Consider the following 26,108-nt stretch of genomic DNA (forward strand, 5'->3'; position numbering starts at 1 on the left):
CCAGAAACGGTAAATGACATTAAACATTAAAGTATTCTATTTAATATCGAAGTAAGATTTTGCTTTGACATGGAAAAAAAAAGTGACTAACTGGAATTTCAAAATTTTAAAACAGTTTTTGTTAAGTGTTGTACGCATACACGTCTCGTTAGCGATGTACTTCTTTTTTTATTTTAATTGAAAGCGACGAGCTTACACAACTAAACGTATACGCATACAATCTAATCGTATACATTTTCTAATGCCATATGAGGTGTCGAAACTAGAACAAGTTGTACAATGCAGTGACATTAAATATTACCCAAGTAATGCGTTATACCTGGTGTGGGGATCCAGCGTGTACGCGGCGTAATCTCTGTTCAAATTTTCCGGCGTGGTTTGCCCAAGTAATCTGTATATCGATTCTCGCTCTGCGATTACTTCTAACGGCGATATTGAGGCGCCCCATTGTTTGATCGCCCAGCAAGCGTCTAAAGAGCTCAAAAATCCTCTCGCGCAACCAGAACCCGTCGGCCAAAACGGCTGAAATAATTTTCTATTTCACTATTTCTGACATCGCCACGATTGCAAATACGGGTTTGGGGCTTTCACTTCTTACAGCTGAATGAATCAAAAACAAACGATATTTTCCTGTTCTTCCCTTCTAGGTTATGGAATATACTTTTCCAACTACATGGCAGTTGAACATAACGAAAGTGCAGTTGATACTGTTTAAGGTTTCCGAGTGTAAGTTTGGAATTTTTTAGAACAGACCTCCGAGATCGACTCCATTAAATATATATTAACCTCTTTGACTATTTTCATGAGTCTGACTTGCGATGAAAATTTTAGGTTAAACTTGAATATCACGAGTAAGGCTCGTTGTTTAATTTCACGTTAAACGTGAATAACACGAGTCTGACTCGTAATCGACATTTTCCTGTTCTTCCCTTCTAGGTTATAGAATTTGCTTTTCTAACTACATGACAGTTGAATATAACGAAAGTGCAGTTGATACTGTTTAAGGTTTCCGAGTGTAAGTTTGGAATTTTTTGGAACAGACCTCCGTGATCGACACCATTAAATATACATTAACCTCTTACACTATTTTCATGAGTCTGACTCGCGATGAAAATTTTAGGTTAAACTTGAATATCACGAGTAAGGCTCGTTGTTTAATTTCACGTTAAACGTGAATAACACGAGTCTGACTCGTAATCGACATTTCGGACCAAACATCACGAGTCGAACTCGTAAATATCGGGGAAGTACCCAAAATGACGGAGCGATATATCGATCGACGAAATATCGCTCCGCCATTTTGGGTACTTCCCCGATCATTCGAGCGTATGGGTTAGGCACAGCAACTTCCGAATTTTAGTGTAATGCAAGGAATTAATCAAATATCTAAGAATTTTTGATAATACTGAGTGGTACTATTGCTTCATATTACTAATAAATAATATCGTTAATGTTATTGCGGTATTACAGATACTAGGATTATAAATACCAAGTGTCGTTAATATTACACTATATTACACTGTGACGGATTGAAAAAATCGAATTTTTTTTTATCTCTTTTTAATGTTTGGGATTTTAAGAGTAATCTCCTAAAGTATTAAAATAAAATAAAAATGACAAAGTTGCAGAATTTTTAGTAGATGTAAAAAATGTAATATGCATAACGCTTTGAACTAACTGCTCTTTTCTTTATGACATTTGTTTGAAACTCTTTTATTATTTCTGCTATGGCTAAGTTTTCGTATGAATGAGAAGCGTTTGGATCGAGATAACTATGTGGACCAAAAGTATTTAGTCTTAAATGATAAGTGGTATGAATAAAGAGCATTTGTATCAAGCGGATGCAACTTTAAATAAGTTTTTCTCAAAACCAACTTTTTCAAACTGGTCGACTCAGTCAATTTTCATCCAATTTACTCTAAATTTTGTATGGCGATTCTTAATTCTATATTAATTGGTTCCTACGTGGTGTTAAAAGAAATATTGATTTTTTTGCAGGTTTTTAAGATCTTTTCTTCAAAGCTCCACCACTTTATAATAAATTATTATTGTTATAAATCCTCACGTGCAACTGAAACCACTGTTCTATAGTTTAAGAAAATTGCATGATTTCTTATTTTAGAATTTCCAGTGAAAAATCACACATTTCCAACAAATTTTTGGAGGCCTCTCACGCCGATTCCTATTATGTCTATAATAATTAATATTTTTCTATGAAATTTTTATAAGAAGTCGTTCAAGAAATGTACTTTCGAAAACATAGAACATTTATTAGAAAAAGTTTCAAAGTTATCCCCAAAAAATTCTTGAATATTGCTTTTATTTTTTCAACCGTTACAGTGGTTTTTCCCCATAAACTATTACGTTTTCTTTGTTTCCTTGGTATTTATGTAATTTATAAATGATAATTCTATCTATTTACGTTAATTAGAAAAGGAATTTTTTATAAACATGGTTGTTTCTTAATGATCTGGTACTCTAGGATTTGTTTACTCATCGACTCTTACATTGAAAGCCCAGTTCCATTTTAAAAAAACTGCTCATTCAGCATGTAGCCTTCTTTTGTAAGAATGTATAAGTGTTTGCAAGTATCACTGAACCTTTAAGGGGATATTCAGGTTTAGAAGTTTGAAAAATTTGCAAAATTAACATTATAGCTGTCTTAAGGGAGTATTGCTGCCTAGGCTGTCATATCTTCGGCCTTTTTTGTGATTTTTTTTTAACGACAGGTAGGTCGTTTTGCAGTGACATTTTGTAGATATATTTATTTGTCTTATAGGTATCTACAGTATTTTTTTCATCAAAAAATATTAAAAATTGCGAGAGTTATAGCTTCTTGTTTAAAAAAACGCATTTAAACTGGCTTACATGATATTTCAAGATCTAGCAGACCGATTGACTTCAAATTTAGAGAGAATATTCAGCAGACGCGCCTTTATAGCTGGAATTAGAGATTTAAACAAATATTGAGTTTTACTATTTTTTTTGATGCGCTAAAGACAAACGAACGATTAACAAATAGAAATTCGAAACTTGAAGCGTCGCCATTTCTTTATTTATCAGGATTTTGACTTCTCCCTAGTTCCTGCTATAACTACAATCTTCCTTATGAAGATACTTTAACCCCCTCTGTTTCAAATTATCTGGAATCTTGGAAGCCACTGGAGCACCTTTTCCAAAAGGGCCATTAAATAAGAAGTTATAATTTCCACGATTTTTAATATTTTTCCATGAAAAAAATATTGTACGTGCTTATAAGATGAATAAATATATCTACAAAGTCTCAGTACAAAACAGCCTACCTATCATTAGAAAAAAAATCACAAAACGAGCCGTGAAATTGATAGTCTAGACAGCAATACTTCCTTAATAGCACAAAGTCCCGGAAAAGGCTTGACCCCTTAACGCTCATATTATTCCAAGAGTGATCAGTTTTCTGAACTAGTTTCTAAGCTACATAAAAATGCAATTTTTGTTAATTACAATGTTGTCTCTAACGTATAATTTGAAGGAAAACAAGTATTGTTATCCCTCAAACCGTTAAATTAAACAAATATCGTTTTCCAAAACAGTCAGACTCGGGCATGAGCGTTAAAGGTTTAAAAATTAGCCTAGTAAACCGAAATACTTGGAGAAAATGTTCAAAAAGACACGACGTACGCCTGGAAGTCTTTAACAGTATCAGTTAAAAAAAAAAAATCGAAATTGTAAAAGCCTCAAAGATATCAACTGAAAGTTTAACATATTGTGAATAAAAGTTCCGATTTTACAATAGATTCGACGATCAAATTCATCAATAATACTGTAATTTCTCTCAACTTTTTTTTTACAGGAAACCTGTTATTCTTATTTAGACTATCTTCATTATGGTACTGAAATTCATAGTGAAAGTAGGGGTTCGTAGAGCGTCGTTTTGATGTACCTCGAGCAGACTGTCGCCGACGAGGATCATAAGCAATCTATGACCGCGACGCTCCAAAACTCGACTGGCATTCTCCGCCGCGTACATAGACGTGAAATCGAACATAGCCACGTCCGGTTGCCCGTAATGATTCACTGCGAATTCCATATCCATCATCTGGTATTCCGTGGAGAATTCGGCCGCTTCTCGAGCGTAAAGCATCAATGCCTCGCGATCCACATTCTCTTTGGCGAGCAGCTTGGCAGTGTCTGCGTGGTCCTAAACGTCAAAGTCATTATCATCGTCGAATTGCTATCCGTGACTGTTTCACACGAACAACGCACTGCGCAGAGTGTCGATATACAGTGGCTCACGAAAGTATTCGAACGCTTACATATGCAAACTTGAATAAAAATTAAAGTAATTTGCTGGAACAAGTAGATGGTCAATAGGAAGATGGAAGTCTTAAGATTATGCCAGTAAAATTTGAAAAGGATTCAACGACGTAAAGAGGAGTTATGAGATATTAGAGACATGCATGGTAAACGACTCACAAAAGTATTGAAACGCTGTTGATAGTTTTTCATCTTCCTTTGCACAGAATGTAAACGTCATTGGTGAATAAAAATATTGGTACGTTCACTTGATGTTAGGATATCGTTTCAGTAACAGTAACGTAGAAGTGTGCACAATAGTATTTAAAATGAACACCAAAAAGTGTGAAAGAGAAATAATATTCTGATTGCATGAAGATGGCAAATCGTATAACGAGATGGCTGGGATTGTGAGCAGAAGTAAGTCTGCGATACATTGTATCATAAAAGAGTCAAAGAATGAGGGAACACTTGCAAACAAAGCTCGATCAGGTCGACCAAAGAAATTGACTGGAAGAGAGGAGAAAGTTATCATTCGCGAAATAAAACAGAATCCTATTATATCCGCTCCTCAACTCGCAAATATGGTAGCTGATATGTTTCATAGAGAAGTTCAGGAATTATGTCGACGGATCTTACGAACCCATGTATTAATATTAGGTTTACGGAATACCTAAACAGACCTAAACCTAACGTTACAGAACTCATAAATATTATTTGTTAGCAATTTATAATGGATTTAATTGATGTAATGATACGAATATACATTCTAATTAAAAGAAAAATTGCATCTTAATGTAACTATTAACAGAGCGAATTACAATAAAAATATGCGCAACGAGTGTCCGTAAACCTAGTGTTAAGAAGCCATATATTAATGCAGTAAATCATAAAAAAAGAATTACTTTTGCGAAAACCTACATTAATAAAGATAATTCGTTTTGGGATAAAGTCATCCTTTCGAACGAGTTAAAGTTTAATATTTTTGGCTCGGATGGTAAAAATTATGTGTGGAGAAAACCAAATACAGAATTGGAAATTCGACATTTGCATCAAACAATGAAACACGGAGGTGGATCAGTCATGGTGTGGGGGTGTATGGCTGCCAGTGGCACCGGAAATTTGATATTTATTGACGGAATACTTGATAAATAGAAGTATTTAAATATTTTAAAGAATAATCTTAAAGAAAGTGACAGTAAACTAAGATTATTGGAAGATTTCCACTTCTAACAAGATAATGATCCGAAGTATACTACTAGAATTGTAACAGAATGGAACGTCTATAACATACCATACATGTTAATTACTACATCGTAAAGTCCAAACATAAATCCGATTGAAAAGGAGGGTGTTAAAAAATGCCCATTTTTGGCATCGCCTAGAAATGAAAAATTCATGCAGGATCTTTTAGAGTGTCTCCCAAGGAACAAAAAATGTCCTTATCGCTTTTCCAAGAAACGATGGGAAAGTTGTCAAAAATACGTTCAAAGTATGAATGTGATAATAATGGAACTTACGTATACAGGGTGTTCGACCACGCCTGGTAAAAATTTTAATAGGAGATTCTAGAGGCCGAAACAAGACGAAAATCAAGAATATCAATTTGTTGATGGAGGCTTCGTTAAAAAGTTATTAACGTTTAAAGTTCCGCTCGTTCTGAATTTTTTTCTCGAAAATGTGCAGGATTTCGGGGATATGTCTATTCACCAAAAATTATTATAATTGACCCCCACAACCGAAAATAATTTTTCCAAAAAGATTTGAAATTTTTTTTTTTTCGTCGAAAAATTTAGGCACCCAATTAGATTTTCAGTAAGGAATTTTTTTCTCGAAAATGCGTAGAATTTCGGGGGTATGTGTAACGACCAAAAATGATTGTAATGAACCCCTGTAACTAAATATAATTTTTTTTGTATAATTTGAAATTTTGTTTTTCCGTCGAAAAATTAGGCGCCAACTCCCTGCCGATTTTTATTAAAAATTTGTTTTTCATTTTTGATAAATTTGTTTGACGGCCTATAGAAAAGTTGTCTAATACTTTTTTGTAGGCATCCGTGGGCTCTACTTTAGAAAAAAATTTCAATGACATAACTTTACTATTGTAGGAGTTATGGCTGTTTGAAAATTGGACCAGTATTTTGGGTGTTTTTCTCATTTTACGGTGTCAAGGAACAACTCTTCGAATAGTTTTGGTATTTCTACATATTCTTCGCCAAAATACGCGTCGATTGCATTTTGAAAAATTAAAATCCTTCAATCCGTTCAGGAGTTATGGTATTTTAAAGTTGCGCATGAAATTTTGGAGAGACATTTCTGGCCCCACGTTAGATTTTCGATGTGGAAATTTTTTTCTCGAAAATGGTTAGGATTTCGGGAGTATGTCTATTCACCAAATATGATTGTAATTAACCCCTCTAATTAAATATAATTTTTTTAGTATGATTTGAAATTTTTTAATTTCGTCTAAAAATTTCAGTATCTATTCGAATTTTTTTCTCGAAAATGCACAAGATTTCGGGGGTATGACTATTCACCAAAAATTATTGTAATTGACACCCGCAACCGAAAATAATTTTTCCTAAACAATACGTAAGTTCTAGTATCATCACATTCATACTTTGAACGTATTTTTGACAACTTTCCCGTCGTTTCTCGGAAAAGTGATAAGGACATTTTTTGTTCCTTGGGAGACACTCTAAAAGATCCTGCATGAATTTTTCTTTTCCAGGCGATGTCAAAAATGGGCATTTCTTAACACCCTCCTTTATGGGCTGAAATCGGAAAAAGATTAAATAAATTTCAAATAACATCAAAGCAAACACTGAGAAATAAAATTATAGAAATATGGAACTCCATTGAGTGTAGTTTTACAAAATCATTGGTTTACAGTATGGAACGTCGGCTAAGAGACATTATAGCTGCTAAAGGTGGTCCAACAAAATATTAATATTAAATAATTTAACGCATTGTGTACGGGTGACGAGATATCTCGTTTTCATATTTTTTCAATACAATTGATGTTTTAAGGAACTAAAAATAAATTTTCTTGTTACGTTACCAGGGTAACGAAGTCTCGCGTGTTCTCATAACAAATGATTAGCGAAATAAAGAAATGTCCAATAATAGATAGCAAAAAGAAATTTCCAATGAAAAAATGTAAAGTCTGCTTGTCCAGTGGAAAAAGGAGTGAAACTAGATACAATTGCAAATTGTGCCAAACACCATTGCACAAAGGAGAACGCTTTACGAGATATCATACTCTAAAGCATTACTCAGGTGTGTAAAATAAATAATAGTTAAAATGTAAAAAAGTCTACATAATAAATAGATGCATAAAAAATATATAGTAATATTTAATAATACCTTATGTGAATACCAAATGCGAATTAAAAAAGTGCATATATGCATCGTATAGTGTGTTTCTGGAGTTCCAAAAATGTGCAGGCCCTAGGAAGCACATTAAACGAATAGAGTGCATTACGCAATGTGTTAATAATACATGTAGCGTTCGAATACTTTTGTGAGTCACTTACCATACGTGTTTCTAATAAATGTCTCATAACTCCTCTTTACGTTATTGAATCCTTTTCAAATTTTACTGGCATAATCTTAAGACTTCCATCTTTCTATTGGCATCTACTTGTTTCAGCAAATTACTTTAACGTACATTATTTTGGCCATTCAAGTTTGCATATGTAAGCATTCGAATACTTTCGTGAGCCACTGTACCTGTAGAATAACCCCCTTGTCGATCAGGCTGTGCTTCTTGGCAGTCATCACGAAGTAGTGTGTGTCGTCCTTGTAATAGACGATGTTCTCGAGGTCGATGCCCGTCTCGTGGTACAATTCCTTGAAGAACTTTTGATTGAAGATGAACGCGACACCGCTGATCTCCTCCACCCTTGCCTCGGCCTCGGTGCGTTTATTTATGAAATTCGCTGTTATGGCGATGGCCAACTTCCCCCGGAACTCTTTGCGCTTGAATCCTTCCAAGGTGTTTCGTTTACCATCGGCACCGATCAACACGTCGAACTCGTATTGAGAGACCGGATGATCCGCAGGTGTTGTTTTCGCTCTCCATCCGATTTCTGAAAGCATTTATGAAAACTGAAACTCAGGTAGGAATTATCAACATTTTTCTTTTAATACTTCCACGTTTGATGTTCGTTAAATATAGTGTTTTTGGCCTTTTTTAATAAAGGAATAATTTATAAATATAATAATAGAAATCCAATATAATTTCGTTTACCTACATGCGTTCATGTACTATAGAAAGATGACTTGATGGCAAGAGGCGCTGATTGGTCGTAGCGCACTAGCGACGCCTATTGGCTGACAAGGGAAGTTTGGGAACCCGAAAATTCCAAAAAATATGAAACTTTGTGTACGGGTAGAGTAGGTCATCCATAACACATATCTATCTTTCGTTCGTGCCATAATTCACTTTTAAGGGGTGAAATCATCCCTTAAAGAAAATGCAAAATTATCTTTTTCGTCGAATATCTCGTGAATGAATTGAAAAAGTTTTAAAAAAATCTGAAAATCTGAAAATTTGAATTACCCCCTCCACCATTCCATAAACTCATTTTTTGATTTTTTATGCAAAAATACTTTACGGAACCCTCTATCCATCCATGTAAACAGTTTTATTGAGAATAGTCGTGTTCCGTAAATTATAAGAGTACGATGTAAAGCAGGTATGCGCAGTAGACGAGTGCGCATACAGCTCGGAGACTGGGTCTGTGAGTGGGAGATTTATTTATTTTATGTTTATAAAAATATGTAAAAAAATTTTTAAAAACTCTGAAAATCTGAAAATTTAAATTACCCCCTCCACCATTCGATAAACTCATTTTTTGATTTTTTATGCAAAAATACTTTACGGAACCCTCTATCCATCCATGTAAATAGTTTTGTTGAGAATAGTCGTGTTCCGTAAATTGTAAAATACGATGTAAAGCAGTATGCGCAGTAGACGAGTGCGCATACAGCTCGGAGACTGGGTCTGTGAGTGGGAGATTTATTTATTTTATGTTTATAAAAATATGTAAAAAAATTTTTTAAAAATCCAAAGTCTGAAAATTTGAATTACCCCCTCTACCATTCCATAAACTCATTGTTTGATTTTTTATAGAAAAATACTTTACGGTACCCTCTATCCATCCATGTAAATAGTTTTGTTGAGAATAGTTGTGTTCCGTAAATTGTAAAATACGATGTAAAGCAGTATGCGCAGTAGGCGAGTGCGCATACAGCTCGGAGACTGGGTCTGTGAGTAGGAGATTTATTTATTTTATGTTTATAAAAATATGTAAAAAAATTTTTTAAAAATCTGAAAATCTGAAAATTTGAATTACCCTCTTCACCATTCCATAAACTCATTTTTTGATTTTTTATGCAAAAATACTTTACGGAACCCTCTATCCATCCATGTAAATAGTTTTGTTGAGAATAGTTGTGTTTCGTAAATTATAAAATACGATGTAAAGCAGTATGCGCAGTAGACGAGTGCGCATACAGCTCGGAGGCTGTGTGTGTGAGTGGGAGATTTATTTATTTTATGTTTATAAAAATATGTAAAAAAATTTTTTAAAAATCTGAAAATCTGAAAATTTGAATTACCTCCTCCACCATTCGATAAACTCATTTTTTGATTTTTTATGCAAAAATACTTTATGGTACCCTCTATCCATCCATGTAAATAGTTTTGTTGAGAATAGTCGTGTTCCGTAAATTATAAAATACGATGTAAAACAGTATGCGCAGTAGACGAGTGCGCATACAGCTCGGAGACTGGGTCTGTGAGTGGGAGATTTATTTATTTTATGTTTATAAAAATATGTAAAAAAATTTTTTAAAAATCTGAAAATCTGAAAATTTGAATTACCTCCTCCACCATTCGATAAACTCATTTTTTGATTTTTTATGCAAAAATACTTTATGGTACCCTCTATCCATCCATATAAATAGTTTTGTTGAGAATAGTCATGTTCCGTAAATTATAAAATGCGATGTAAAGCAGTATGCGCAGTAGACGAGTGCGCATACAGCTCGGAGACTGGGTCTGTGAGTGGGAGATTTATTTATTTTATGTTTATAAAAATATGTAAAAAAATTTTTTAAAAATCTGAAAATCTGAAAATTTGAATTACCCTCTTCACCATTCCATAAACTCATTTTTTGATTTTTTATGCAAAAATACTCTACGGAACCCTCTATCCATCCATGTAAATAGTTTTGTTGAGAATAGTCGTGTTCCGTAAATTATAAAATACGATGTAAAACAGTATGCGCAGTAGACGAGTGCGCATACTGCTTGGAGACTGGGTCTGTGAGTGGGAGATCGAGGAATCCCCGAGTGAAGCGCGCATTCGAAAAAACGGTGTAGAAGAAACATGGCATAAGTTACTTCGAAGAGCCATTAAAATGTAAAGCGTTTATGAATATCAATATAAATAAATATAATATTTAAACAACAGAAAACATTGATTTAATTATCCACGAATCTTAACAAGTTTATTTTATATATATTTTCTTTATAAATAAATGAAGCGTCTATTATCGAATTTAAAGTCTGCTCTATCAGTTTTTATTATTAAAGTGGTTTCATAATACATAACTTACATTATCATTTATATAAATTTCAGGCTGTAATATAAAATTCGTTAAAATTCACGTGTACGATTCGTAATGGCGGTATATACATACAAACATGAGTATTACTTAAAGTGGTAGCTTATCAAACTGTTTTTTTCTTAATATACGATACATTAGAATTTGCATGAATATTTAAAAGAACTTACAAGATATTTCGGGGGTATGTGTTTTCACAAAAAATAATTATAATTGACAAAAATGATTTTTTCAACGTGATTTGAAATTTTTTAATTTCGCCGAAAATTCTTCTTAAACATTTGGTTTTCATTTTTAAGAAAGTTTGACGCTCTACGGAGATGTTTAATACTTTTTTGTAGGTATCCATAAGCTCTACTACATAAATAAATTTAAATGAAACACGTTCACATATATTAAGGAGAGGTGGAGGGGGTAATTCAGAAAGTATCGGTTTTTTTAGGGGTGATTGCACCCCTTCAAAGGGAATTACGGCACGAACGAAAAATAGGTGTGTGTTATGGATGACCTACTCTACCCGTACACAAAGTTTCATAATTTTTGGAATTTTCGGGTTCCCAAACTTCCCTTGCGAGTCGATCACAATTACAATTCCATCGCGTGACGAAGGACGCGAACGAAACGTATCAAGACAGAGTAGGAACCATATTGGACGACATTGGCGTAACCATAAGCTCAGTGTATTGACCATGAATAGAAGAAAAATGTATCTCTCGTGGATACGGAGATCCTACTACTATGTAGTGCAACGTAAGAGCGAGGTTTTCTGGTAGATGGCGCGATAACCTACTCCCCTTGTTCTTACGTTGTTCAGTTCGTAGGTGTCCAGCCAACAAATCATCTCTTTATGGTACAAGAGATATAAACGTGTATTGAATTGAGAGAATATTCCTGTTCAGACAGGTCATTTTTAGAATGATATAAAGTACATTTTCCAATTACGAATCACTAATACTTTCCACACGTATTTGGTCACATTTATAAATACTGCAATTAAATTTGTATACTATTATCTCTACTACTATTTACAAAATTGCAAGTAGTCCGTGGTATGGTATTTTAAATAGTTGCTACAATATTCAACAAAATATTAATAAAATATGGGTTCATAAAAAAACGTGGCAATAATTTTATATTTTTAAATATGCAAACAAGTTTTATAGTTTCTTTTTCACTATTTTAATACAGATCCCTTTTGTTGTTTTTTTATTTTACGTTGAAACAACCAGGAAACTTTATAGGTCGACAAACTTGTAACAAATTGAAAGCTCGATTACGCGATAGTAAGGGTCGATTAGATACTAGAAAGGGCGGAATACTCACTGCCTTCTTCCTGGTTCTCCGGTGGCGGTATCAAAGAATCGAAGCTAACGTTCTCGTGGAACTCAACGCCCAGGATCAAAGCGACTTTTAATAAAATACACTGCAACTGCCGGATGCTGATATGATCGATAGAACCAGCGCAGAATTTCCCGAAGAATTTCTTCGCCCCCAGTCCTCGGAGGTCTTGAATAACGAACGGCCAAAGATGGAGGACATTGTTTCTGGACATTCGATCTCTTTTCTCTACGACAACAACTTTCGCTCCTAATAATTGCGCTTCTATCGCTGAACGAAGCCCGCAAGGACCACCTCCGATAATTAAAACCTGAAACAATATTTTAAAGGGAGACTAGAAGCCCGCCAAAACTAAAAATGTCAGTTAGTCCTGCGTCTATCAAATATTCCAGAATATAAAAAAGTTTCTCGTAAAAAATGTTAACGGATGATCGACATCAGCGCACTCTGTGAATCAATGCCTACACTTTAGTTAAATTATAGGTTAGTTTGTTCCGAACGACGACACGCGGATCGTTGTGTTATCAATAATATGTAATATATAAAACCTGAAACAATATTTTGTCGATAAAAGTCGTAAATAGGAAAAGAAGACTAGAAACCTGACGAAACTAAAAATGTTGTCAATTAGTCCTGTGTTTATCAAGCATTGCAGCATATAAACATCTCGCACAAAATGTTAACGGATGATCGACATCAGCGCACTCTGTGAATCAATGCCTACACTTTAGTTAAATTATAGGTTAGTTTGTTCCGAACGACGACACACGGATCGTTGTATTATTAATAACATATAATATATAAAACCTGAAACAATATTTTATCGATAAAAGTCGTAAATAGGAAAGGGAGACTAGAAACTTGACGAAACTAAAAATGTTGTGAATTAAACCTGTGTGTATCAAGCATTCCAGCATATAAACATCTCGCACAAAATGTTAACGGATGATCGACATCAGCGCGCTGTGTGAATGAATACCTACACTTTAGTTAAATTATAGGTTAGTTTGATCTGAACGACGACACGCAGATCGTTCTGTTATTAATAATACGTAATATATAAAACCTGAAACAATATTTTGTTGATAAAAGTCGTAAATAGGAAGGGGAGACTAGAAACTTGACGAAACTAAAAATGTCAGTTAGTCCTATGTGTATCAAGCATTCCAGCATATAAAAGTCTCTCACACAAAATGTTAACGGATGATCGACATCAGCGCACTCTGTGAATCAATGCCTACACTTTAGTTAAATTATAGGTTAGTTTGTTCCGAACAACGACACACGGATCGTTGTGTTATTAATAATATATAATATATAAAACCTGAAACAATATTTTGTCGATAAAAGTCGTAAATAGGAAAGGGAGACTAGAAACTTGACGAAACTAAAAATGTTGTGAATTAATCCTGTGTGTATCAAGCATTCCAGCATATAAACATCTCACACAAAATGTTAACGGATGATCGACTTCAGCGCGCTCTGTGAATCAATGCCTACACTTTAGTTAAATTATAGGTTAGTTTGTTCCGAACAACGACACACGGATCATTGGGTAATTAATAACATATAATATATAAAACCTGAAACAATATTTTGTCGATAAAAGTCGTAAATAAGAAAGGGATACTAGAAACCCGCCAAAATTAAAATTTAAAAATAGTTGTCAGTTAGTCCTGTGTGTATCAAGCATTCCAGAATATAAAAGTCTCTCACACAATATGTTAACTGATGATCGACATCAGCGCGCTCTGTGAATGAATGCCTACACTTTAGTTAAATTATAGGTTAGTTTGTTCCGAACGACGACACGTGGATCTGTTATTAATAATATATGATTATTTTTCTACCTGTTATCCACGCACTTCATTTGTATATCTTTATATGTTCAATAAAGTAATATACTAAAGTTAAATACTGCGTATTGCTGTCATAAAATAACTCCATTTGATATTCATCCTCAAATCACATAAATAAAGTAAATAGAGTAGTTTACTTGGATAAACGATTATGTATGCCGAAAAAATTTACGAACGTAATTTACAATGAGTATTTTTTATTGAACACTGATTTTCAAAGTAAGCTTCAACAACTTTAACGCGTTTATGACTCCATTGTTAAAATTGTCTATGATTGTAGGTTAGAAATAAAAGAAAGTGGCAAGAAACAAAGATGGCGTCTAACAGATATTCTCACTCAACATCTTAACTTTAATTTCGGATAACCCTGTATTTGAAACAGATAGTGTAAAGATCTCGACTGGTATGTATTTGATTTGCATAAAATAAATTATCTTATCGATTCTATGCCTCGTCGCAGTATTGAGGTTATGAAAGATAAAGGTAGTCCAACGAACTACATTTAACATTTAGAACTAAATTTGAGTATCGTTTTCATTCTAAACTTTCTATTTTTCAGGAACTAAACAAAGATACTTGTCAAAACTTACCTGCAATAGAGGTTAAGAATCATTTCACCACGTGCAAAGAAAAAAAGAGAAATTTCACTGGTAATTTCAGGACAATGTATTATATTTGTTCCAGTGTATGTACACTTGATTGAAAATGATTTCAAAATTGCTGGTACTCACCCTTGTGTTGGGGCATGCTTTCCCGCGATTGTAACACTTGTGATTGGCCCTCTGGTCGAACTTTTTCCACAGAGCCTGAGCTTTCCACGACCGCAGCTTCCCCTTCAATTTTGGATAGAATTGGCTGATCGCGTTCGGTCGGATCTTTAGCAGCTCGCAGAGATGCCTAAAGTGTCCAAGAATGGACTTGAGCGTGGTTGCGTTGCAGAATTGGTCGAACACGTCGTTGGCGATCGCCACTTCCGGCGAAGTCACCGCCTGCTTCCGACTGGGCTGCTGATGATCCATGTTCCTGATCCTGCGTATCCAATAAACACAGATAAATACCATTGTTTCGGTCAAACATTTAGAAAAGACTTTCCTTTATAACTTGTGAGATATTACAAAATATCTTTACACTTTTTTAACGAATTTAATCAGTTTAAACAATCATTAGCTTTTCTACATTCTTTATACTCATGCGTGGTCTAAATGAAAGGTGAAACAAAATTAGCTTGGCGTTGAACATATTAACAGCTATAACAACCCATCAAATGTTCCTCAGGCCAAATGGGATTATGGAAAAGAATTTTAATGCATTTGCAATGTACCAATTGGTTCATTTCTTTTTTTAAAATTAGCTTTGCGTTGAACATATTAACAGCTATAACAACCCATCAAATGTTCCTCGGGCCAAATTGGATTATGGAAAAGAATTTTAATGCATTTGCAATGTACCAATTGGTTCATTTCTTTTTTTAAAATTAGCTTTGCGTTGAACATATTAACAGCTATAATAACCCATCAAATGTTCCTCGGGACAAATGGGATTATAGAAAAGAATTTTAATGCATTTGCAATGTACCAATTGGTTCATTTCTTTTTTTAAAATTAGCTTTGCGTTGAACATATTAACAGCTATAACAACCCATCAAATGTTCCTCGGGCCAAATTGGATTATAGAAAAGAATTTTAATGCATTTGCAATGTACCAATTGGTTCATTTCTTTTTTTAAAATTAGCTTTGCGTTGAACATATTAACAGCTATAACAACCCATCAAATGTTCCTCGGGCCAAATTGGATTATGGAAAAGAATTTTAATGCATTTGCAATGTACCAATTGGTTCATTTCTTTTTTTTAAGGTGTTTCATTTTATTCATTTGTGTGTCGAGTGCAGATGGACGTTTGTTTCTATTGGATTTAAGCGTAAATGGGATTACGCGATACTCGATAAGTGAAAAATCAAACGGTATTTCCCGATGCTCTCCAACGAGGCACATGAGATTGCAAAACTGCATACGACCTATTGATTTTTCATTATCTAAGATAGAGTCAGCCGGTGAACGCTTAGAAACGAGCCTGCAAGTAACTACACTGCTGGCCAATATTATAAGTTCGCTCCATTTTTGGCTCGTTCATTGTTATGATTAGAACTATTGCTTTTTTCTTTTGCAGAATTACGTAAAAATACGCGAAAGATAAAACAGCGGGATAAAATTTGGCAATATTTATGTATACAATGAATTGTTACCCTTTTTACGCAAAATGCTGTCTGCAGGACGAAAGTATAAATTCAGTTATAAATAACCGTTTATTTATAAACTGATTATAATGAAAATTGTTCTTAATAATCAGTAGTTAATCTATGACAGTGAATTACTTGGAAAATTTTCGATTTCATACTGATTACAAAAGATTTTCTATCAAGTTTTGATCAATTTCTTATCACGCGATAACAATTGCTGCTTTTAATTCCTGGATTGTAGAAATACTTCGTATTATTTCGATAAATTCGTCTAACGAGTATTTCCCATAAAATTTATAGCTGAAGAACACAAAAGCTGGTCATATGAAAATTTGAAATAGTATGGTGAGATAAGCAAGATAGCAGATAATGGACTCATCAGGCATAAAGCATCCTAGCAGGCCCTGTCTTAGACGCCGCCATATTGGATAGTCGTTTGAGAAGTATACATCCAAAGCAACGAAAAAAAATTTAATTCAGATAGACCAGATAGTCTCCATTTATATTGGCATGACATTCGAAAAGAAAAAAGATTCTTTGCGACGCGTAATTTTAGCGGAGACAGTATAATGATGTGGAAAGCTTTTAGTACATTAGAAAACCTCTCAATTGCTTTTCTCACTACAAAAATGAATAGTGAAGAATGTCAAAGAGTTTAGAAGCATACATATTTGCTCCTGTATATTGAAGAACATAATACAATAACATTTAAATTTCAACAATACAATGCCCCATTCATCGTAATGCCAATTCTTAAGCATGGCTTAGAAGCTATTGTTGTGGCGACACTTCCTGTACTCGCCACTAGAGGGACTGTCCTCTCGCGAGTGCTCGACCAATCCTTCCATTCCTTTATACAGGGTGTTAGGCCATCTCTGGGAAAAATTTTAATGGGGGATTCTAGAGGCCAAAATAAGACGAAAATCAAGAATACCAATTTGTTGATGGAGGCTTCGTTAAGAAGTTATTAACGTTTAAAGTTCGGCCAATACTGAATTTTTTTCTCGAAAATGCGCAATATTTCAGGGGTATGTCTAATCGCCAAAAATGATTGTAATTGACTCCCGCAACCGAAAATAATTTCTCCAGAACGATTTGAAACTTTTCAATTTCGCCGAAAAATTTAGACACCTAAACCCTTGTCCCTTGTCGATTTATCTTAAAAATTCGTTGTTGATTTTTAATAATTTCGCATGACGTCCTACAGAAAAGTTGTTTAATACTTTTTTGTAGGTGTCTATGGACTCTACTTCAGAAAAAAGTTTCATTGAAATATATTCGCTATTATAGGAGTTATGGCTGTTTGCAAATTGGACGATTTTTTATGGGGCATTTCTCATTTTGCAAGGTCAAAGATAAACTTTTCGAATATTTTTGCGATTTCGACATATTCTTCATCTAAATACGCGTTGTTTGCCGTTTGGAACATTAAAATCGTCCACTCCGTTCAGGAGTTATGATGTTTCAAATATGTACATGAAATTTCGGGTAACCATTTTAAGCCTCAGATTATATTTTCGGTACGGAATTTTTTTCTCGAAAATACGTAGGATTTCAGAGGTATGTGTAATGACCAAAAATGATTGTAATCGATCCCTGCAACCAAAGATAATTTTTTTAGAACGATTTCAAATTTATTTTTCTGTCGAAAAATTTAGGCACCCTACTCCCTTGTCGATTTTTCTTAAAAATTCGTTTTTGATTTTTAATAATTTCGTTTGACGTCCTAAAGAAAAGTTGTTTAATACTTTTTTGTAGGTACCTATGGGCTCTACTTCAGAAAAAAGTTTCATTGAAATATATTCACTATTATAGGAATTATGGTCGTTTGAAGTTTTGACCATTTTTATGGGGGTTTTTTCACTTTACGAGGTTAAGGAACAATTTTTCATATATTTTCAGAATTTCTACATATTCTCCACTAAAATATGCGACGTTTGCTTTTTGAAACATTGAAATCGCCCAATCCGTTCAGAAGTTATGGTGGTTTAAACATTCGCATGAAATTTACGGGAAGCATTTTTGGCCTGAAATTATATTTTCGGTAAGGAATTTTTTTCTAGAAAGTGGGTAGGATTTCGAGGGTATGTCTATTGACCAATAATGATTATAATTGGTCCCTGCAATTAAAAATGATTTTTTTAGAAAGATTTTGAAATTTGTTAATTTTGTCGAAAAATTTCACACCTTCTAGAATTTTTTTCTCGAAACTGAATAGGATTTCGGTGGTATATCTATTCATCAAAAATGATTATAATCGTCTCTTGTAATCGGAAATAATTTTTTTAGGACGATTTAAAAAATTTTTTTCGCCGAGAAATTTCACCTACCCGAATTTTTTTCTCGAAGGAGGGTAGGTTTTCGAGGGTAGGTTTATTCATAAAAAATGATCGTAATTGACCCCCGCAACCGAAAATAATTTTTCGAAAACGATTTGAAATTTTTTTTTTTGTCAGTCACCTAATTAGATTTTCGGCAAGGAATTTTTTTCTCGAAAGTGCGTAGGATTTCGGGGGTATGTGTAATGACCAAAAATGATTGTAATTAACTCCCACACTCGAAAATAATTTTTTAAAAACGTTTTGAAAAATTTTTTTTCCATCGTAAAATTTCAATACCTACCCGATTTTTTTTCTCGAAAGTGGGTGGGATTTCGAAGGTATGTGTATTCACCAAAAATGATTGTAATTGACCCCCGCAACCGAAAATAATTTTTCCAGAACGATTTGAAATTTTTTAATTTAATTGTTAATAACTTTTTAAGGAAGCCTCCATCAACAAATTGGTATTCTTGATTTTCGTCTTATTTTGCCCTCTACAATCTCTCATTAAAATTTTTCCCAGCGGTGGCTGAACACCCTGTATTTCTTTTTTTTCTCTTATCACGACTACATGAATTTATTTCCGAATAATCACTTACCCACATCCATAAGAAATAACTTAAAATGACTAAATGTAAGAAAGCGAAATGATATGTCGCTTCGAAAAATTATGTTTCCATCTTAACTTGCGTTTTCCAAGACGGACGAGCAAAATGTTCGGTGACTTATGGACGGTACAAGGTGCAATCAAAAAGTTCGCGGACTTCTCTAACAGATGGCGCTAGAGATGACGTAAACGTATGGGATTATGAAGGCAATCTCTCGTGTAGCAGTGCATTCTTCGAAGGAAAATAATTCTCGACGATTGTTGGGTGCGCGAATTGCGTTTCTTGTCCTATTTTATCCAAGTGCTGATTAACAAATTGTGATCGTGCTTTGTGAGTGTGCATGTGTACCGTTGAAAAAGGTGACAGTAATGGCCTATAATTCGGCGTGAGGGACGCCATTATGGCGGCTGGCAGCACCCAAATGGTGGTAGAAGCTTCTGACTGCAGATTAAAGAGGAAATTAGATACTGTCTCAGCGAATGTTCACAACTCCTCTAGAAAACCCAACCAAACGAACATCGTCGGAAAACCTAACCTCAACATCAAAAACCGCCGACCAAACCCGATCCTGTTAGCCAAAATGCTCAAAGAGCATAATGTAGACTTGACCTCGACGTACAGGGTCTACGGACTCCCCATGCTCAATAAAATATGCAAGACAGCTAAAGAAAGAGACGTAACGAGACCACAGGACTGCTGGAATGGTTGCCTAGAGAAACAGTGGTATTGACATTCGATGGCACTATCCGATGTTATAAAGATCTACTTCCTTAAAAACATCAAAGTCGACGTTTCCATCGAACCAGTCAAAGCCTGCTTTAACTGCCTACAATACGGACGCACTGCAAAACTCTGTAGAGGACAAGACAGGTGGCGCTGCTGTGGCCAATTGGACCACTAACAGAAAAAACTGCCCACGTAAGAATTCCCCCATCCGTCTACACTTCAAAGAGAATCATGTCATTCTGAGCTACTCATTAATATAATTGTTAAAACTAGCGACCAAATCATTTCGATTGGATTTAGCCAATCAAAAGCATGCCTGAGCAGCTACGTTCAGCAACCACTCACCTGCGGCAGCACTGTCCATCGCGTGAACTATTGCCCAGTTCTCGTTGGACCCAGTATGCACAGAAAATGATACGTTGAGTCCACAAAAAGCATTTTACAAGCACGAACGTTGTTTCTTGTAGCGCTTTTGCCCGATAATGGATTCGATTGCTGCAGTTTTATCTTAAGGAGGAAACCGAGGCGAGAGTGAATGCTAATTTCTCCTCGTACCGTGCAATGATTTGTTATGCACGATCACGTCCTCGCGCGCTAGCGCAATATCATGCGACGAACACGTCGATATATATACCCTCTGTGCTCTTATACACGGTTCTTTGAACTTACGACCTGATAACTGCGCTCCTCCTGCGGATGTTCTCCTAGGCGCCGTTGACGCCATTACCCCGGGAAAACGGAAGTACGGAAACATTCCCCGATAGACGAACGACGAAGATCAAAGTACTTGCGAGCTCGACGCGGTATCGGTTTTTACAGCGACGTGCTTTTTTTATCATGCTCGTCGACGGTGAAAATAATTATTATTATCATCGATTTATTTTTATACCGCCACTTTTTCCGGGTAAGATATAATTAACTCTTACATCATTTATAAGTTTAGTTTTCTTTTGTTTTATTAAATTCTGTCTTTCTCTTGCGTTGACGGGTTCACATTTATTTGAATTTGCCACTGCAATATGGAGGTGTGGGAATGACGATTGTTTGTGAATATTATTACTATTATCATCGATTCATTTTCATACCGGCGTTCTTTCCGGGAAATATAAAATTAACTATTATAATTTATAAGTTTAGTTTTCTTTTGTTTTATTAAATTCTGTCTTTCTCTTGCGTAAACGAGCACACATTTATTTGAATTTGCCGCTGCAATATGGAGGTGTGGGAATGACGATTGTTTGTGAATATTATTACTATTATCATAGATTTATTTTTATATCGGCGATTGTTAACGGAAATATAGAAGGTGTTCGACCACTCCTGGGAAAAATTTTAATGGGAGATTCTAGAGGCCAAAATAAGACGAAAATCAAGAATATCTATTTCTTGACTGAGGCTTCATTAAAAAGTTATTAACAAATTAAATTAAAAAATTTCAAATTATTCTGAAAAAATCAATTACAATTATTTTTTATGAATACACATACCCATGAAATCCTACCTACTTTCGAGAAAAAAATTTGAAAAGGTATGAAATTTTTCGACAAAATTAAAAAATTTCAAATCGTTCTGGAAAAATTATTTTCGGTTGCGGGGGTCAATTACAATAATTTTGTATCATTAGACATACCCCCAAAATCCTAATCATTTTCGAGAAAAAAATTCAGTAAAGGCGGAACTTTAAACGTTAATAACTTTTTAACGAAGGTTCCATCAACAAATTAATATTCTTGATTTTTGTCTTATTTTGGCCTCTAGAATCTCCCATTAAAATTTTTCCAAGGGTTGGCCGAATACCCTGTATAATTAACTATTATAATTTATAAGTTTAGTTTTCTTTTGTTTTATTAAATTCTGTTTTTCTCTTGCGTAAACGAGCTCACATTTATTTGAATTTACCGCTACAATATGGAGGTTGTGGAAGTGTCGTCTGTTTATGAATATTATTACTATTATCATCGATTTACTTTTATACCGGCGCTCTTTCCGGGAAATATATAATTAACTATTATAATTTATAAGCTTAGTTTTCTTTTGTTTTATTAAATTCTGTCTTTCCCTTGCGTTGACGAGCTCACATTTATTTGAATTTGCCGCTGCAATATGGAGGTTGTGGAAATGATGTCTGTTGGTGAATATTATTACTATTATCATCAATTTTTTTTACTACCGGTGCTCTTTCCGGGAAATATATAATTAACTATTATAATTTATAAGTTTAATTTTCTTTTGTTTTATTAAATTCTATCTTTCTCTTGCGTAAACGAGCTCACATTTATTTGAATTTGCCGCTGCAATATGGAGGTTGTGGAAATGATGTCTGTTGGTGAACATTATTACTATTATCATCAATTTTTTTTAATACCGGTGCTCTTTCCGGGAAATATATAATTAACTATTATAATTTACAAGTTTAGTTTTCTTTTGTTTTATTAAATTCTGTCTTTCCCTTGCATTGACGAGTTCACATTTATTTGAATTTGCCGCCGCAATATGTAGATTGTGGAAATGACGTTTGTTTGTGAATATTATTACTATTATCATCGATTTATGTTTATACCGGCGCTCTTTCCGGGAAATATAAAATTAACTATTATAATTTATAAGTTTAGTTTTCTTTTGTTTTATTAAATTCTGTCTTTCTCTTGCGTAAACGAGCTCACATTTATTTGAATTTACCGCTACAATATGGAGGTTGTGGAAGTGTCGTCTGTTTATGAATATTATTACTATTATCATCGATTTACTTTTATACCGGCGCTCTTTCCGGGAAATATATAATTAACTATTATAATTTATAAGTTTAATTTTCTTTCGTTTTATTAAATTCTATCTTTCTCTTGCGTTAACGGGCTCACATTTATTTGAATTTACCGCTGCAATATGGAGGTTGTGGAAATGACGTCTGTTTATGAATATTATTACTATTATCATCGGTTTTTTGTTACACCTGCGCTCTTTCCGGGAAATATACAATTAACTATTATAATTTATAAGCTTAGTTTTCTTTTGTTTTATTAAATTCTGTTTTTCTCTTGCGTTAACGGGCTCACATTTATTTGAATTTACCGCTGCAATATGGAGGTTGTGGAAATGACGTCTGTTTATGAATATTATTACTATTATCATCGGTTTTTTGTTACACCTGCGCTCTTTCCGGGAAATATACAATTAACTATTATAATTTATAAGCTTAGTTTTCTTTTGTTTTATTAAATTCTGTCTTTCCCTTGCGTTGACGAACTCACATTTATTTGAATTTGTCGCTGCAATCTGGAGGTGCGGAAATGACGTCTGTTTAAAAGCGGTGTGTTCATGTACTAATTCCTAACCTTACGCGCGTACTTCCGTTGCCGATATATTACATACCACGTGCACAAGTTTCGTTATAAAAGGTTTCTTTCAAGTATTGAATAAGTCTTTATCTTTTACAATCCTTTTAAATGTATATCTAATCGTAATGGATTGAAGCTCCACTGGAATTAGGTTGAAACGTAACGTAAAAATCAAGATAGATGAATATTGCATCGTATAACCGTTATGAAAATAACCGAAATATTCAGGATCGTTCAATTAACCGGTATACCTGGATACCCGAAGTGTTTCGTTCGAATAAGTTGGGGAACATTCCAAGCAAACGGACCGTCTACCGATTAGAGTGAATTATACGTCATTCGATTCGCCTAATTCAGTACATTATTAATATGCATTTCATTATTTGCGGAAATTCGTTATTTTTGTTTCAAATTTTTGGAAAGTTGCAATAAAAAAGTAAGGTTAAGTATATTTTGCATGTTCACAGGTAGAAACAAATGATTGTCGTTACTATGTTCATGGTGTAAATTATAAATGCCAGGTAGTCAAATGCTAATTTGTTAAAAATGTATGCTTAAAAGTCATTTTTTTATCACATACTATGCAGGAGTAGATCAGGTAGACAGTATCTGCAGCAACAGTATAAAACATTGCCCCCCTCCCTGGCTCCTAACCTAACTCAGCTAGAGATGTCTTAAAATTAACATATATGCTAACATACAATCATAAGCAATGTCATATTATTATATAACTAAAATTAAATAAAACTACTGTTTTGCAATGGTCTTTATAGGACAAATAATGGTCGATTGGCTGTATAATGATTGGCTCCTAACCTAACCCAGACCTAATTCAGCTACAGATGTCTTAAAATTAACATATATGATAACATACAATCATGAGCAATGTCATATTATTATATAACTAAAATTAAATAAAACTACTGTTTTGCAATGGTCTTTATAGAACAAATAATGGTCGATTGTCTGTATAATTTCTGTACAGCAATTGGAAGGGTAGAGAAGACTGTTGAGATTAATGAATCAACATTTTGTCGTAGAAAATATCACAGAGGCCATTTGAAAATTAATCACAGAATCAATTTTAAAGATCCCATTACTGATGCTTATGTAATAAAGACTTAATGTAATAAAGTTCAAATATATTCTTCCATATAGTACTAAACGATTATCATTTATGCGCCCACCATGAAATCTACTACGACCTTTCTGTCAGCTATACTAATATTAACAAACTGAATTAAAAATGTTTATGGAGTAAATGTATTGTTTTGAATTATAAACAAGAATCCGCGTTTAAAATTCATAAATGGTCATATTATTAAATCAATTGAAACATTTGGAAGCTAAAAATATTCAGAGATATTTTAGCTTGGCGATTTAGAATTTACTCATACTTCAATGGACCAACATGTTTATTTATACATATATATTAAGAAGTCTGTAGAGTCCAAAATATTGATTTAATAAGACTGTTGAGATTGATAAATCAACATTTTGTTGTAGAAAATATCACAGAGGCCATTTGAAAATTAATCACAGAGTCAATTTTAAAGATCCCATTACTGTTGCTTACACGAATTAAATTGAGACCACTTGGAGGCATGCCCCTCATTCTTTAATCTTATAACATATAATACTATCAATATTTTATATTTTCAAGAAGGGTAACTTCATTGGATACCTGAGCCATATTTAGTAAATGTACCTAACAGGAAAATGGGGATTTATTCAACGAAATATTAGCAGAAATAGCAGAAATTTCATTCGATGCATGTTTAACAAATTAGCATTTGACTTCCTAGCATTGTTGAATGATCAACACGACCAGCCAAACACCACTCCACCACATTGCAAACATTACTCATCCAAACATCCTAGTCACGATTCCTAATCCTTACTCATCCTGAACCTCGTACCCTTCCTGAGTCACACTCTCCCTTGATCATCGTCCCTACCTCTACCTATTTCCAGCAATAGCATATAAACGCCTGCAATACCGAAAAACAGACCAGAAAGAGTTTAGTACTCAGTCGACCTAACATCTGTACGAGTTCTCTTCTTAAATAAAGTGTTGTCAATTTTATTGGAATCCAACAGCATTAATAATTTACAACATGAACACAATAACGACAGACACTTGTTTCTACCTGTGAACATGGCAAAATATATTTAACCTTACTTTTTTATTGCAACTTTCTAACAAGTTTAAACAAAAATAATGAAATGCATATTAATAACGTACTGAACTAGATGAATCAAATGGCGTAAAACTAACCCTGATCGGTGAATGGTTTGTTTGCTAGGAATATACCTAAGTTGGATATAAAATAATAATTAGCTACAATGCTTTTCTTAAATTGAAAAATAATAAAGTTATCACATTGTTAGCCATTGAAGATTTTCCCATTGAAAACTATTTTTTTTCTAAATAATATTTTACGTTTATTTATAACAGTTTGGCTAACAATACTTTTATGTGTTTTAACATTGTCGAAAAAAATAATTTAATGGAAAAGTTTGCATATCTAATTACAATTATTTATAAAAAAAAAATATTGCAAATGAGTTTCTAGAAACGTACAATCTCAGGTTTCAAAATTGTTATAAAGAATTCGTTAAAGACCACTGGAAATTCACATCTAATTAGTTATACGCTTTTCGAATTAGATTCGTTTTGATTAAGTCAGTTGGTTTCGTGTTACAGAGTAGATTAGAACAAACTGTACTCTTTGATATATTTTTGAAACAAAGCTCTAATCGAGGCATTTG

General features: G+C 33.9%; 1 protein-coding gene across 8 annotated transcripts in view; it reads right to left on the reverse strand.

Annotated features, from left to right (window-relative positions):
* Mical (Molecule interacting with CasL) overlaps nt 1-26,108 on the reverse strand; it is a 223,137-nt gene that overhangs the window by 29,377 nt on the left and 167,652 nt on the right. For all 8 annotated transcript variants that reach the window (XR_013080867.1, XM_076780078.1, XM_076780081.1 and 5 more), the window contains exons 2-6: nt 14,840-15,137; nt 12,235-12,559; nt 8,008-8,366; nt 3,923-4,180; nt 320-522 (exon numbers count right to left, since the gene is read on the reverse strand). Coding sequence is in view for 7 of the 8 variants with exons in the window: in XM_076780078.1 (XP_076636193.1) it covers nt 320-522; nt 3,923-4,180; nt 8,008-8,366; nt 12,235-12,559; nt 14,840-15,137 (1,443 nt within the window). In the remaining variant the exon portion in view is untranslated. The remainder of the gene's footprint in view (nt 1-319; nt 523-3,922; nt 4,181-8,007; nt 8,367-12,234; nt 12,560-14,839; nt 15,138-26,108) is intronic.

Source organism: Colletes latitarsis, chromosome 12 (assembly GCF_051014445.1).
Source record: "Colletes latitarsis isolate SP2378_abdomen chromosome 12, iyColLati1, whole genome shotgun sequence".
In the NCBI taxonomy this organism is placed as follows: domain Eukaryota; kingdom Metazoa; phylum Arthropoda; class Insecta; order Hymenoptera; family Colletidae; genus Colletes; species Colletes latitarsis.